At 51.6% G+C, this 14,640-nt stretch overlaps 1 protein-coding gene across 1 annotated transcript in view; it reads left to right on the top strand.

Annotated features, from left to right (window-relative positions):
- Positions 1 to 5,248: 5,248 nt before the first annotated feature.
- Positions 5,249 to 14,640, top strand: part of SMS (spermine synthase) — a 203,786-nt gene continuing 194,394 nt past the window's right edge. Inside the window, exon 1 of the mRNA XM_056558603.1 lies at positions 5,249 to 5,373. Within this exon, the coding sequence (XP_056414578.1) occupies positions 5,325 to 5,373 (49 nt within the window). The 5' untranslated portion in view covers positions 5,249 to 5,324. The remainder of the gene's footprint in view (positions 5,374 to 14,640) is intronic.

Genomic DNA, 14,640 nt, shown 5'->3' with positions numbered 1-14,640 from the left:
CTCCCTGCAGCGCCCCGGTCAGACCCGCTGACCGGGAGCGCTGCACTGACATTGCTGGCGGGGATGCGATTCGCATAGCGGGACGCGCCCGCTCGCGAATCGCATCCCAAGTCTCTTACCTGTCCCGCTCCCCGGCTGTCATGCTCTGGCGCGCGCGGCTCCGCTCTCTAGGGCGCGCGCGCGCCAGCTCTCTGAGATTTAAAGGGCCAGTGCACCAATGATGGTGCCTGGCCCAATCTTCCTGATTAGTTTCCACCTGTGCACTCCCTACTTATACCTCACTTCCCCTGCACTCCCTTGCCGGATCTTGTTGCCTTGTGCCTTGAGAAAGCTACTCTGTGTTACCTCTACTGTGTTCTTGACCATCTGCTATCACCATTGACTACGAACCTTGCTGCCTGCCCCGACCTTCTGCTACGTCCGACCTTGCTCTTGTCTACTCCCTTGTACCGCGCCTATCTTCAGCAGTCAGAGAGGTTGAGCTGTTGCTAGTGGATACGACCTGGTTGCTACCGCCGCTGCAAGACCATCCCGCTTTGCGGCGGGCTCTGGTGAATACCAGTAGCAACTTAGAACCGGTCCAGTAGCACGGTCCACGCCAATCCCTCTCTGGCACAGAGGATCCACCTCCTGCCAGCCGAATCGTGACAGTAGATCCGGCCATGGATCCCGCTGAGGTTCCCCTGCCAGTTGTCTCTGACCTCACTACGCTGGTCGCCCAGCAAGCCCGACAGATCGCCCAACAAGATCACCAGCTGTCGTACTTGACCACCATGACACAGCAACTTCAGTCGCAGCTACAGCAGCTTCAGTCACAGCTACAGCAATTTCAGTCACAGCTACAGCAGCAACAACCATCTCCTCCGCCGGCTCCTGCACCTCTTCCGCAGCGAGTGGCCGCTCCTAACCTCCGCTTGTCCCTGCCGGATAAATTTGATGGGGACTCTAGACTCTGCCGAGGTTTCCTGTCACAATGTTCCCTACATTTGGAGATGTTTTCGGACCAATTTCCTACTGAACGGTCGAAGGTGGCTTTCGTGGTTAGTCTCCTGTCTGGAAAGGCTTTGGCTTGGGCCACACCGCTCTGGGACTGCGATGACCCTGTCACCGCCACTGTACACTCCTTCTTCTCTGAGGTTCGCAGTGTCTTCGAGGAACCAGCCCGAGCTTCTTCTGCCGAGACTGCCCTGCTGAACCTGGTCCAGGGTAATTCTTCAGTAGGCGAGTACGCCATCCGATTTCGTACTCTCGCTTCCGAATTATCTTGGAACAACGAGGCTCTCTGCGCGACCTTTAAAAAAGGCCTATCCAGTAACATCAAAGATGTGCTGGCCGCACGAGAGATTCCTGCCAATCTGCATGAACTTATCCATTTGGCCACCCGCATTGACATGCGTTTTTCGGAAAGACACCAGGAACTCCGCCAGGAAAAAGACCTTAATCCCTGGGCACCTCTCTCACGGTATCCCTTGCAATCTACCCCTGTGCCTCCCGCCGAGGAGCCTATGCAAGTAGATCGGTCTCGTCTGACTATTGAAGAGAGGTCTCGCCGTAGGGATAGGAATCTATGTCTGTACTGCGCTAGTACCGAACATTTCTTGGTGGATTGCCCGATTCGTCCTCCTCGTCTGGAAAATGCACGCACGCAACCTGCTCATGTGGGCCTGGCGTCTCTGGGTACGGAGTCTGCTTCTCCATGTCTCACTGTGCCCGTACGGATTTCTCCTTCTGCCGACTCCTCCTTCTCTGCCGTGGCCGTCTTGGACTCTGGTTCCTCTGGAAATTTTATTCTGGCCTCTTTGCTTGATAGGTACTGCATCCCGGTAACCCGTCTCATCAAGCCGCTCTACATTGCTTCAGTCAACGGAGTCAAGTTGAACTGCACTGTGCGTTATCGCACAGTGCCTCTGCTTATGAACATTGGACCACATCTCGAAAAGATTGAATTCTTGGTTCTGCCCGGCTGCACATCTGAAGTCCTTCTCGGTCTGCCATGGCTCAAGCACCATTCTCCCACCCTTGACTGGACCACCGGGGAGATCAAGAATTGGGGTCCTGCTTGCCGCAAGAAATGCCTCACGTCTGCTCCCAGCCCCGTCTGTCGGGCCTCGGTGTCCCCTCCTGTGCCTGGTCTCCCCAAGGCCTATCAGGACTGTGCCAAGCCTCACCCTCTGCCCTCCCTCCCCATTCCCACTCCTTCTGACCGGTCTGCCCAGGACTTCACTGTCCCCCAGAAGGAGACTCTACAATCGCTCCCAATGTCCTCGTCCCAGGTGGAGCGACATCCCGACAAAAAGAGGGGGAGACCTAAGGGGGGGGGGGTACTGTTACGCTGAGCGCTCCGGGTCCCTGCTCCTCCCCGAAGCGCTCGCGGCGTTTCTCTCCCTGCAGCGCCCCGGTCAGACCTGCTGACCGGGAGCGCTGCACTGACATTGCTGGCGGGGATGCGATTCGCATAGCGGGACGCGCCCGCTCGCGAATCGCATCCCAAGTCTCTTACCTGTCCCGCTCCCCGGCTGTCATGCTCTGGCGCGCGCGGCTCCGCTCTCCAGGGCGCGCGCGCGCCAGCTCTCTGAGATTTAAAGGGCCAGTGCACCAATGATGGTGCCTGGCCCAATCTTCCTGATTAGTTTCCACCTGTGCACTCCCTACTTATACCTCACTTCCCCTGCACTCCCTTGCCGGATCTTGTTGCCTTGTGCCTTGAGAAAGCTACTCTGTGTTACCTCTACTGTGTTCTTGACCATCTGCTATCACCATTGACTACGAACCTTGCTGCCTGCCCCGACCTTCTGCTACGTCCGACCTTGCTCTTGTCTACTCCCTTGTACCGCGCCTATCTTCAGCAGTCAGAGAGGTTGAGCCGTTGCTAGTGGATACGACCTGGTTGCTACCGCCGCTGCAAGACCATCCCGCTTTGCGGCGGGCTCTGGTGAATACCAGTAGCAACTTAGAACCGGTCCACTAGCACGGTCCACGCCAATCCCTCTCTGGCACAGAGGATCCACCTCCTGCCAGCCGAATCGTGACAGGAGCTACCAGAGTAGAGTAATGTGGTATAAATTGCCGATAGTAGTTGGCAAAACCAAGGAAGCGTTGGGTCACTTTCAAACCAGAAGGCTGAGGCCAGTCTAGAACAGCGGACAATTTGTTGGGATCCATCTGAAGACCTTCACTTGTAACAATATAGCCCAAGAAAAGAAGACTGGTTTTTTCAAAAGTGCATTTTTCCAGTTTGGCATAGAGACGATTTTCCCGGAGATGCTGTAAGACTTGGCGGAGATGAGATCGATGAGATTGAGGATTGGACGAATAGATGAGTATGTTGTCCAAATAGACTACGACACAGTAGTACAGAAGATCTCGAAAGATATCGATGACGAACTCCTGAAAGACTGCTGGAGCATTACAGAGTCCAAATGGCATGACAAGATACTCGAAATGTCCATCACGGGTATTAAACGCGGTCTTCCATTTGTCCCCTCTACGGATGCAAATCAAATTATATGTCCCACGCAGATCAAGTTTGGAGAAGATTTTGGCACCTCTCAGGCGATCAAATAATTCCAAGATTAGCTGTAGTGGATAACGGTTCTTTACCGTAATTTTATTTAACCCACGGTAGTCAATACAAGGTCGCAAAGAACCGTCTTTTTTTTCAACGAAGAAGAACCCTGCCCCAGCTGAAGATGACTTCCTGACAAACCCCTTCCGAAGATTTTCTTGGATGTAGTCTGCCATAGCCTGAGTTTCTGGAACAAACAAGGGGTAAATTCTGCCTCTGGGAGGAGTGGTGCTGGGCAGTAAATCTATAGGGAAATTGTAGGGGCGGTGTGGAGGCAATACTTCAGCTTGCTTTTCGCTGAAAACCTCCGCAAAGTCCTGGAGAAAAGTAGGCAGACCAAGCAGAGATCTAGAAGTTGGTTTCAATTTATTAACACGTACATGGATACAGTGGTTGTTACAATGTGGACCCCAGTGTAGGACTTCTCCAGTTTTCCAATCCAGCTGTGGGGATGGAACTGTAACCAAGGTAACCCAAGCAGAAGAGGAGATGTACAGTGTGGGAGTACGTAGAAGGACTAGTTCTCCCTATGTGAGACTCCGACCTGCATGGACAGGGGTTCTGTGCGGTATAGCATGGTACACTCCAGTCTTTCTCCATTAACCGTAGAGATGTACAGGGGTTTCAGAAGGCAGGACACAGGTAGACGATACTTATGAACAAGGGAGGCATCAATAAAGTTTCCTTCAGAGCCAGAGTCCAGGAAGGCCAGAACGGAGATGATCTCTTTGGAGGGAAGAAAGAGCTGGACTGTCAAATTTAAACGTGGAGAAGAGGAATTCAAACCTAGGGAGGCCTCTCCTACAAACCCTAGGTGCAAGCATTTCCTTGTAGCTGAGGGCATAGAGGACAGTCTTTAAGGAAGTTGTCTGTACTGGCGCAGTAGAGACAAAGATTTTCGGTCCGTCTGCGAGTCCTTTCCTGCAGGGTCAAGTGAGACCGATCCACCTGCATGGCCTCCACTGCGGGAGGCAACGTAGAAAGTTTCGGTGGTTGCTGGAAGACTGGCACAAGACGAGGAAAGCGCCGAGGTCGTGCAGATTCTCTTTCTTGACATTGTTCCTCACGTCTCTCAGAGAAACGGATATCAATCTGGGATGCCAATTGTATGAGTCAAGGTAGACGGCAATTCCCAAGCTGAGAGGACATCCTTAATTTGGCTAGATAATCCTCTCTTGAAAGTTGCGCAGAGATCTTCATTATTCCAGGACAATTCCAACGCCAGTGTTCGGAGCCAGATGGCATATTTGCAAACAGTGGAGTTGCCCTGAGAAAGATTCAGCAGAGCCATCTCAGCGGAGGAAGCACGAGCAGGTTCCTCGAAGACGGAGCTAAATTCTGTCAGGAATGCCTGGAGATTAGTAGTGACAACATCACTGCGATCCCACAGTGGGGTTGCCCAGGCCAAAGCTCTTCCAGACAGGAGACTAATAACAAAGGCCACCTTTGCTCGTTCAGAGGAGAATTGATCCGCCATGAGTTCTATGTGCATAGAGCACTGCGTCACAAAACTACGACAGGACTTGGGATACCCCTCATATTTTTCTGGAAGCGACAGAGTTTGGTTCCAGAGGGGACTGCAGCAGCGGGAGGCTGTACTGGAGCTGGAGGCTGTGGCAGTTGCTGCTGAGAAAGCAACTGCTGCATCATGGCGGTTAGCTGGTTAAGCTGCTTTGCCTGCTGGGCCAACTGCTGGGACTGAAGTGCCACGATAGGTGCAAGATCTGTGTTGTCAGGCAGAGGAACCCCAGTTGGATCCATGGCCGGATCTTGCTGTCACGTACCTGGATGCAGATGTCACGGAGCAGGTAGTGGATCCTCTACCTGTGTGGCTGATGACACGGACTGTATCGGGCAGCAGAGTCTAAGGTGCCGCTGGTCTTCATTAGAGCCCACCGTAAGGCAGGATGGATTTGCTGCGTCAGGCGACACCCAGGTCGCTACCCCCGATACGGCTCGACCACACAGGTACTGGGCAAGGCGAGGTACAGGAGGATGAGGCAGAGGCGTAGTCAACATAGCAGAAGGTTAAGGCAGGCGGCAAAGGTTTGTAGTCAAAAAACGTAGCAAGAAAGTCTGGAAACACAGATAGGCAAAACAGGCTATGGGAACGCAATGAGCACTGAAGATCCGGCAGGGGGGTGTGGGAGGTGCAATAACTTTATAATGTGCTGTTCAGGTGCATTACTAATTATGGGCATACTGGCCCTTTAAATCTCAGAGCACCAGCGCGTGTGCGCCCTAGGAAACGGGGACACGCGCGCTGGAGCTGAGACACAGTGGAGGAAGCAGCAGAGGAACGAGGTAAGTGACGGGCCGGGATTCGCATGCCGGCGCGTTCCGCGATGCGAATCCCGGCCCCGCCAGGAGCAGGGACAATGCGCTCGCGGCCGGAGCGCAGGTTGTAACAATGACCCACAGCTAGCCTATGGGCTTCTTGCACAGCCCCCCTTTATAAGAGGGGGAGGTACTACAATCGCTCTCTTGTGTTTCACTTTATCCTGAGGTCAAGTCAAGTCCAGACATCCCAGAGCTAGCGTCCAGCACATCTGGAGGCCTCAAGCCTAAATTGCAGCCACAAGTCAGTAAGTCAAGTCATCTATGTCTGCTGTCCCTATCTTCAGTCAAGTCAAGTCAATTATAGCCAGCGTGGCTGTGTTAAAGTCTGTCAAGTCACTGCAAGTCCCACCAAGCTGCGAGGTTCCCTGTGTCACTGGTCACCTCCCTGGGATTCTGGCCTAGCTGTAAAGACTGTACCTTCTGTCTACCTCAGTAAAAGCTACCATTAACCCAACCTGGCCTTGGACTATTATTTGCCCTGCCTAACCTAGGACTAGCGGTGCTACCTTCGAGTGGTTACATAGGCAAACCACGCCCTGGCGTCAGGAACATTAAAGGGGTATTCCGGGAAAAAAACATTTTATCCACTATCCAAAGGATAGGGGATAAGATGTCTGATCGCGGTGGGCCCCCTCCCATAGACATTAATGGAGGGGGCGTGGCGTGACTTCCCGTCCCAAGTCCCAGAAACCCAGAGGTTTCTGAAACTTCAGACGCAGCTCCTGCATAGAATGCGGGTGCTGCAGGGAGATTGCGGGGGGGTCACAGCGGTGGGCCCCCCCCCCCCCCCCCCCCCCCGCGATCAGACATCTTATCCCCTTATCCTTCGGATAGGGGATAAAATGTTTTTGCCCAGAATACCCCTTTAAGGGGTTAACACCATCTACCCCTGGGCAACACCCCCTGCCCCTACACCTCATATCGCACCCCGACACCACAGAAACTATTTCTCAGAAAAACATTATGAATTCTTTTTATGGGACTATTGCATGATATGTCATTTCTATTAAGGTCAATGGACTGGTGTGCCTGGTAACTGATATGCGGTGAATGATAGGCTAGGTTTACACTGGGTTAGTGCTCCTGTAAGTCATATCTGTCAGCATCCTGCCGAAAACAGGATGCCGACATACACTGTAAAAGGGAGCAGTCGACCCCATTGATTTCAATGGCTGAACTTAGTCACCTAGTGACTCAGTTTGGGCCGCATGTGCTATTTTCAGCTGACTTAAAAGTGCAAATGGTCATGCATAGCTAACTGCTTTCTTTCCTGCTGTAATCTGTTATTGGTGCAGGGAAGTGATAAGGGCATCCATTCACTGAACTGCCCTGCACTAGACCACCAGGGAAGATGACATTAACCCCTAACTTCCCTAAACCACCAGAAGTACTGAAATTTTGCCCCTTACTACCCTAGACCTTTTTTTGGCATTGACATTTAATATACTAGATCATCAAGGGTAGGGAAGGGTCACACGTAGCATCTGCAGGGTATTTTACATAGCGGGAAATACACTGCAAATTCTGCAGACATACAGGGCTACCCTGCTGCAACACTGTGTGTGTGCAGTATGGTTTGTAGGTGGATTGAGCCCACAGACGTGACTGTGACGTGCTGGCCCACTTCCAAACCTTACTGCACACACAGGACTATGGCGGGGAAGCTCTGTGTGTCGTTCATAGCAGAATCTGCAGCGTATCTCCTGCTGCCCGTCAGATTTCTCGCAGCATGAAATACGCTGCATATGCACTACGTGTGACCCTACCCTAAAGTAACAAGATCTCTTAACAAAATGATAAGGGTTTCAGCACCTGGACCCCACTGACCAAAGTTTCTAACATGTTAAAAGTCTGATGAAATGAGAGTTAGGCTGGGTTTACATTGAGGAATCTCCAAGATTCTGAGGGTGGCCAGCGCTAGGCCGCATGGACATTGCAGTCCCCATAGACTGCAATGTATTTTGCATGGATTCCGCCAAAATAATGGTGGAGCTCATTCTTTCAAGGGTGGAATTTAAGGCTATGTTCACACGGGGGAATGTCACCACGGAGACTCTCTGTGTAACATTCCCCTGAATGCAGAGCGCCGGCATTACATGCCTGCACTAGGATCGCTCGGGTATGCATCGTCTCATAGACGGCAATGTACTCCGTGTGTTGTCCACAGAAAAAAATAGACATGTCTATTCTTTCTGCGGACACCGGAATTTAAATTTCCACGCCAAAAACATCTGGTATGTTGCTATGAAATCAATAGGACTCTGCTGCTGCAGAATCTGCCATGTGAACATAGCCTTAGTGTGCACTTTGCAGCGGAATCCCACTGACAGCAATGGGATTCTGGTGCATGGGAGCAGAATTTCAAACTAGAATTCTGCTCGGAAATTCCGTAGTGTAAACCCAGCCTTCATTAACTAGATCACGATGCACATAGGCATCAATATTTTAAGGGTACTTTCCCACATACAGGATCTGATGCATATTTTGCCGCATATTTTCTTCAGCTGATTTAGCTACCCATTGAAGTCATCAGCGGCAGAAAATATGCAGCAGATCTTGTATGTGTGAATGTACTTTAAGAAGAGGGTCACACGTGCCGTATTTTACAGCTTCGTATTTTCCTACCCATTAACCCCTTGGGGACCAAGCCCATTTTGAACTTAAGGATCAGGAAATATTTAGCAAATTTGACCTCTATCACTTTAAGCATTAATAACTCTGGGATGCTTTTACTTATGAATTTGATTCCAGATTGTTTTTTCATAAACTATTTTACTTTATGTAAGGGTATGTTCACACTACGGAATTCCCGTAGTGTGAACTTAACATTAGTGTGAATGGGTCTCCGTCATAGATCACGGGGGGTCCGAGCGCTGGGGCCCCCGGGATCTCCTGGACGGGGCCGCAGCAATGTACAGGAAAGGGGGCGTTCCGTCCCGCATGAAGCGGTGGCCGACACGCCCCCTCCATGTAACCCATAGAGATACATGGAGGGGGCGTGTCTGCCGCGGCTTTCTGCTGGGGACGAAACTTCACTTCCGTCCAGGAGATCCCAGGGGGCCCCAGCGCTCGGACCCCCCCCCCCCCGTGATCCATAACTTATCCCTTATCCTGTATGGCTGTATGTCTGTGGGGGAACATACTGCCAGCCTAATGTGGGGGAAACTATACTGCCAACTAAATGTGGGGGAACTATACTGCCAACCTAATGTGGGGGTAACTATACTGCCAACCTAATGTTGGGGGAACTATACTGCACACCTAATGTGGGGGAACTATACTGCCAACCTAATATGGAGGAACTATACTGCCAACCTAATGTGAGGGAACTACGACCTAATGTGGGGGAACTATACTGCCAACCTAATGTAGGGGGGCAACTATACTGCCAACCTAATGTGGGGGGAAATATACTGCCAAACTAATGTGGGGGGAACTATACTGCCAACCTAATGTGGGGGAACTATACTACCTGCCTAATGTGGGGGAACTACAACCTAATGTGGGGGAACTATACTGCCAACCTAATGTGGAGAAACTATACTGCCAACCTAATGTGGGGGAACTACGACCTAATGTGGGGGAACTATACTGCCAACCTAATGTAGGGGGCAACTATACTGCCACCCTAATGTGGGGGGAACTATACTGCCAACCTAATGTGGGGGGAATTATACTGCCAACCTAATGTGGGGGGAACTATACTGCCAGCCTAATGTGGGGGAACTATACTGCCAACCTAATGTGGGGGAACTATACTGCCAACCTAATGTGGGGGGAACTATACTGCAAGCCTAATGTGGGGGAACTATACTGCCAACCTAATGTGGTGGAACTACAACCTAATGTGGGGGAACTATACTGCCAACCCTAATGTGGGGGAACTACAATCTAATGTGAGGGGATCTAAACTGCCAACCTAATGTGGGGGAACTATGCTGCCTACCTAATGTGGGGCAACTATACTGCCAGCCTAATGTGGGGGGAACTATACTGCCAGCCTAATGTGGGGGGAACTATACTGCCAACCTAATGGGGGGGAATTATACTGCCAACCTAATGTGGGGGGAACTATACTGCCACCCTAATGTGGGGGAACTATACTGACTGCCTAATGTGGGGGAACTATACTGCCAGCCTAATGTGGGGGAACTATACTGCCAACCCTAATGTGGGGGAACTATACTGCCAACCTAATGTGGGGGGTCTTATACTACCAACCCTAATGTGGGGGAACTACAACCTAATGTAAGGGTACTATACTGCCAACCTAATGTGGGGGGAACTATGCTGCCTACCTAATGTGGGGCGAACTGTACTACTTACTTAAAGGGGTAGTCCACTAATAAGTGTGCATAGGAATTTGTTCATAGTTTTTTTTTTTTTTAACTATAGTCCAGCCCTCCAACGGTCTGAGGGACAGTGAACTGGCCCCGTTTAAAAAGTTTGAGGACCCCTGCCATACATGCTGGGAGTTGTAGTTATGCAACAGTGGGAGGCACACTGGTTGGGAAACACTGAGTTAGGTAACAGGCTACTGCAGTGTTTCCGCAGCAGTGTACCTCCAGCTGTTGCAAAACTACAACTCCCAGCATGCATGGTCTGTCAGTGCATGCTAGTTGTTGTAGTTTTGCAACAGCTGGAGGCACACTGGTTGGGAAACAGACCCTAACTCAGTGTTTCCCAACCAGTGTGCCTCCAGCTGTTGCAAAACTACAACCAGGGCTGGCCCTACCATGGGACCCGGTGGGACCATTGGACCAAGGCAGCACTTTGCTGCCCCTTTTTAAAAACATTTTTTGTGCCTGCTAGGTTCATGGCAGGGCCGGACACTTTAGACAGTGAGTCTGCAGGCGGCCAGCCCAGGTCTGACGAAGGACGTCATGCAATGGACCTCCCTCCACAGACCTGGGCAGGAGGACGTCAGTGACATCACTCGTCAGGCCGCTGCCGGAGAGGAGAAGCGCTGCGCAGGTCAGGTAAGTGTGTCTTTGTGTGCGTCTATGTGTGTCTCTCTGTATGTGTGTCTGTGTGGGGGGACTATGCTACCTAATGTGGGGAAACTGCTTCCTAATGTGGGGAATCTATGCTACCTAATGTGGTAAAACTATGCTACCTAATGTGGGGAATCTATGCTACTTAATGTGGGGAAACTATGCTACCTAATGTGGGAAAACTATGCTACCTAATGTGGGAAACTATACTACCTAATGTGGGGAATCTATGCTACCTAATTGCCCAGATTTATCAAACTGTGTGAGAGAAAGAGTGGATAGATTTCCACACATCAACCACTCACAGCTCCGATTTCCTGTCTTAACGAGCTCTGGTAAAGTGAAAGCTGAGCTGTGATTGGTTGCTATAGGAAAATCACTCCACTTTTTCACTCACACAGTTTTATAAATCTGGGCCAATGTGCGGTAACTGCTACCTAATGTGGGGAAACTATGCTACCTAATGTGGGAAAATTATGCTACCTAATGTGGGGGAACTGCTGCCTACCTGCTACCTAATGCCGCAGATTAATGAGAGTTGCAGTGCAATTTTGTGGCATAGTCTTTTTTTTTTTTTTTTGGGGGGGGGGGGGGGGGGGGGGGGAGGCATTACAGTCTTCATCCAGGCAGCACAATGTCTTGAGCCGGCCCTGACTACAACTCCCAGCATGCACTGACAGCTGTAGGGCATGCTGGGAGTTGTAGTAATGCAACAACTGGAGGAGAACAGTTTGGAGACCACTGTGTAGTGGTCTCCAAACTGTGGCCCACTAGATGTTGCAAAACTTCAACTCCAAGCATGCCCAGACATGCTGAGAGTTGTAGTTCGGCAACATCTGAAGGGCCAGATGTTGCAGAACTACAACGCCCTGCATGCCTGTCTAGGTATGCTTTGTATTGTAGTTTTGCAACATCTGGAGGGCTGCAGTTTGGACCACACTGTATAGTGGTCCCCAAACTGTACCCTTCTAGATGTTGTAAAACTACAACTCCCAGCATGCCAAGATTGTACAGGCATGCTGGGAGTTGTAGTTCTGCAACATCCGAAGGGCCAGCTGTTACAGAACTACAACTCCCAGCATGAATGGATTGTCTGGGCATGCTGGGAGTTGTAGTTTTGCAACATCTGGAAGGGCACAGTATGGAGAGCACTGCATAAACAGCCAAAGGCTGTCTGGGCTTGCTGGGAGTTATAGTTTTGCAACTCTTAGAAGGCAACTTTGAAGATCACTTACCAGATCCGGTCCCCCCCCCCCCCCCCTCTTGTCCCTGCAGCTGCCATCTTCCCCCCGCTCTGCCTGGACTTCCATGGGTGGACAGAGCGGGGGATCTCAACTTTAACCCCCCGCCCCTGTGATTGGACAGTCAGTCCTGACTAGGGATCGACCGATTATCGGTTTGGTCGATATTATCGGCCGATGATCACGATTTTGGGCGTTATCGGCAATTACCGATAATGCCCCGCCCCCCCCCGGCCCCATTGCCTCCCCCATCCCCGGTTTTATAATTACCTGTTCCCGGGGGGCCGGGGTCCATGCTACTTCTGGCTCCTGCTGCGTCCTGCGTTACACTGTGCGCAATGACAAGCGACGTGACGCGACGTCACCGTCAGTGCGCACAGTGACAGCTCAGGAGGACGCCACTGGAGCCAGCTGTAGAGTGGACCCCGGGAACAGATAATTATAAAACCGGGGATGGGGGAAGGCAATGGGGCCGGGGTGGTGCGGTGGGGGGTGCGATGCGGAGCGGTGGTGGGGGGGTGCGGTCGCGGTGATAGGACTCAGGAGGACCCCCGGACAGGCAGGGGGAGAGAAGCGGGTGGCGGCGGCGGCCGCCTATGGCACAGCAAAAGCCGCTGCAGTTCATTGATTTAAAGTGCCCGCTTTAAATCAATGATCTGCAGCGGTGTCGCGGGGGGAAAAATAGCTGATAACTTATACCGGAATATCGGTATAAGTTATCGGCCCTAACCTCCACAGATTATCGGTATCGGCCCTAAAAAAACGATATTGGTCGATCCCTAGTCCTGACCAGCCAATTGCAAGGGACAGGAGGAGTTGGCACTCCTGCCACCTCACTTCTATCCGTCCAGGTAATCGCTGCTGTCTTGGACAACACCAATCACCCTAATTTTCCAGGTGATCGGGTCACTAGAGACCTGATCAGCCTGGAAAAGCCATGATTCGCTGGTCAGAATTGACCAGCGAATCACGGGCATCACCAACAAGGGGGGGAGGTCTCAGGAGTCAGCAGTCATCCCGTTCCGATCACTGCCCCGTGTGTGGTGATGACCGGAAACGCCAAGGGCGTACAGGTACGCCCTTGGTCCTTAAGTACCAGGGAGCAGGGATGTACCTGTACACCCTTGGTCCCCAACAGGTTAAAGTTAATGAGTAGCAAAATCAGCTTCTACCCTTTGACTTCAATGGGTAGAAAGATATGCAGCAGCAAATACACAGCAAAATACGGCATATGTGACCCTACCCTAGGGGTACGTTCACATGAGCAGATTTTTGCAGCGTATTTCGCTGCGGATGCGCTGGTGAAGGCCCGCTCTATGCTGTCTTTACATGTGCCTGCTCGTAGCGGCGTAGCAGACACACTGTGATGTGCGAGTCGCAGTATACTCGCGGGAGCTCTCTGCCTAGCTCAGAGCAGGGAGAGTGGCTGCGATGTGCAAGTACGCCACGCACATTACTGCAGTGTGTCTGCTCGTCGCGGCGTATTGCCGCTACGAGTAGGCACATGTAAAGACAGCATAGAGCGGGCCTTCACCAGCAGATCCACAGCGTAAAAATCCGCTGTAACTCCGCTCGTGTGAACGTACCCTAAAATAGTATTCCCATCTCACCTAATTGTTTCCCAGACTCCTCTGTCCACCGAAATTTGCGTAACTACAATTGACTTTAATGGAAGTTGATCAAAATCCATAGCCCTGCAAACTATGTGGTTTATGTCAGTAAGCAATGTAGCTAGAAGAACTCTGCTCTCACGGCCGTGGGAGTTACGCAAGTTGTGTAATCCGCCTGCTTTGGCTTTCTGACAGCCGTAAACAGGCCGGAGGGGGACACAGGAAGCCAATAAGGGAGATGGGAATATCCAGACCACTAATGATGCTGGTATTAACCGTTCCCTACCCTAGCTTGGTATTTTTTGGTTGTAAAGGTCACCGTATTGTGCGCCATATGGTGACCCTATTGCACTGCATGCCTACAGGATGCCCTAACACAGTGGTCTCCAAACTGCGACCCTACAGCTACTGCAAAACTACAATTCCCAGCATGCCCGGACAGCATGCTGGGAGTTGTAGTTTTACAACAGCTAGAGGGCCATAGTTTGTAGACCATTGCCCTAACAAGCACGCGTGTGTATGTCGTACCAGCGCCATCCTGAATAGAAATGCCCACTGACACCACATCTGTTGGCCCATCTTAGTTGCCCTCCAGTGTGGTTTTCCCATTTTCTGACCTGGCACCTGTCAGGTGACTTTGTTCAATCTTTGGACCTACATAAACAGAGCTGGATCTCCATTTGTGCACTTGTTCCCTGATGCAGGGGCCCCCAGAAGACTTGGCATCATGCCATGGAGGTGGGGTGCCCCCATATGACATGGTGAGGGCATGCTGTGGACTGGGCAGTCCATGTGACTCCTGCCAGCTCTGCCTGGGTGCTGTGACGTGTGACAGGAGTCCTGTGGGGGGCGCTGCTCCTCCCTTGTGCTCCGTATGGGTTCCTCCCCTC

The sequence above is a fragment of the Hyla sarda genome, chromosome 2 (genome assembly GCF_029499605.1).
Source record: "Hyla sarda isolate aHylSar1 chromosome 2, aHylSar1.hap1, whole genome shotgun sequence".
Taxonomy (NCBI): Eukaryota; Metazoa; Chordata; class Amphibia; order Anura; family Hylidae; genus Hyla; species Hyla sarda.
This window is presented reverse-complemented; position numbering and strand designations above follow the sequence as displayed.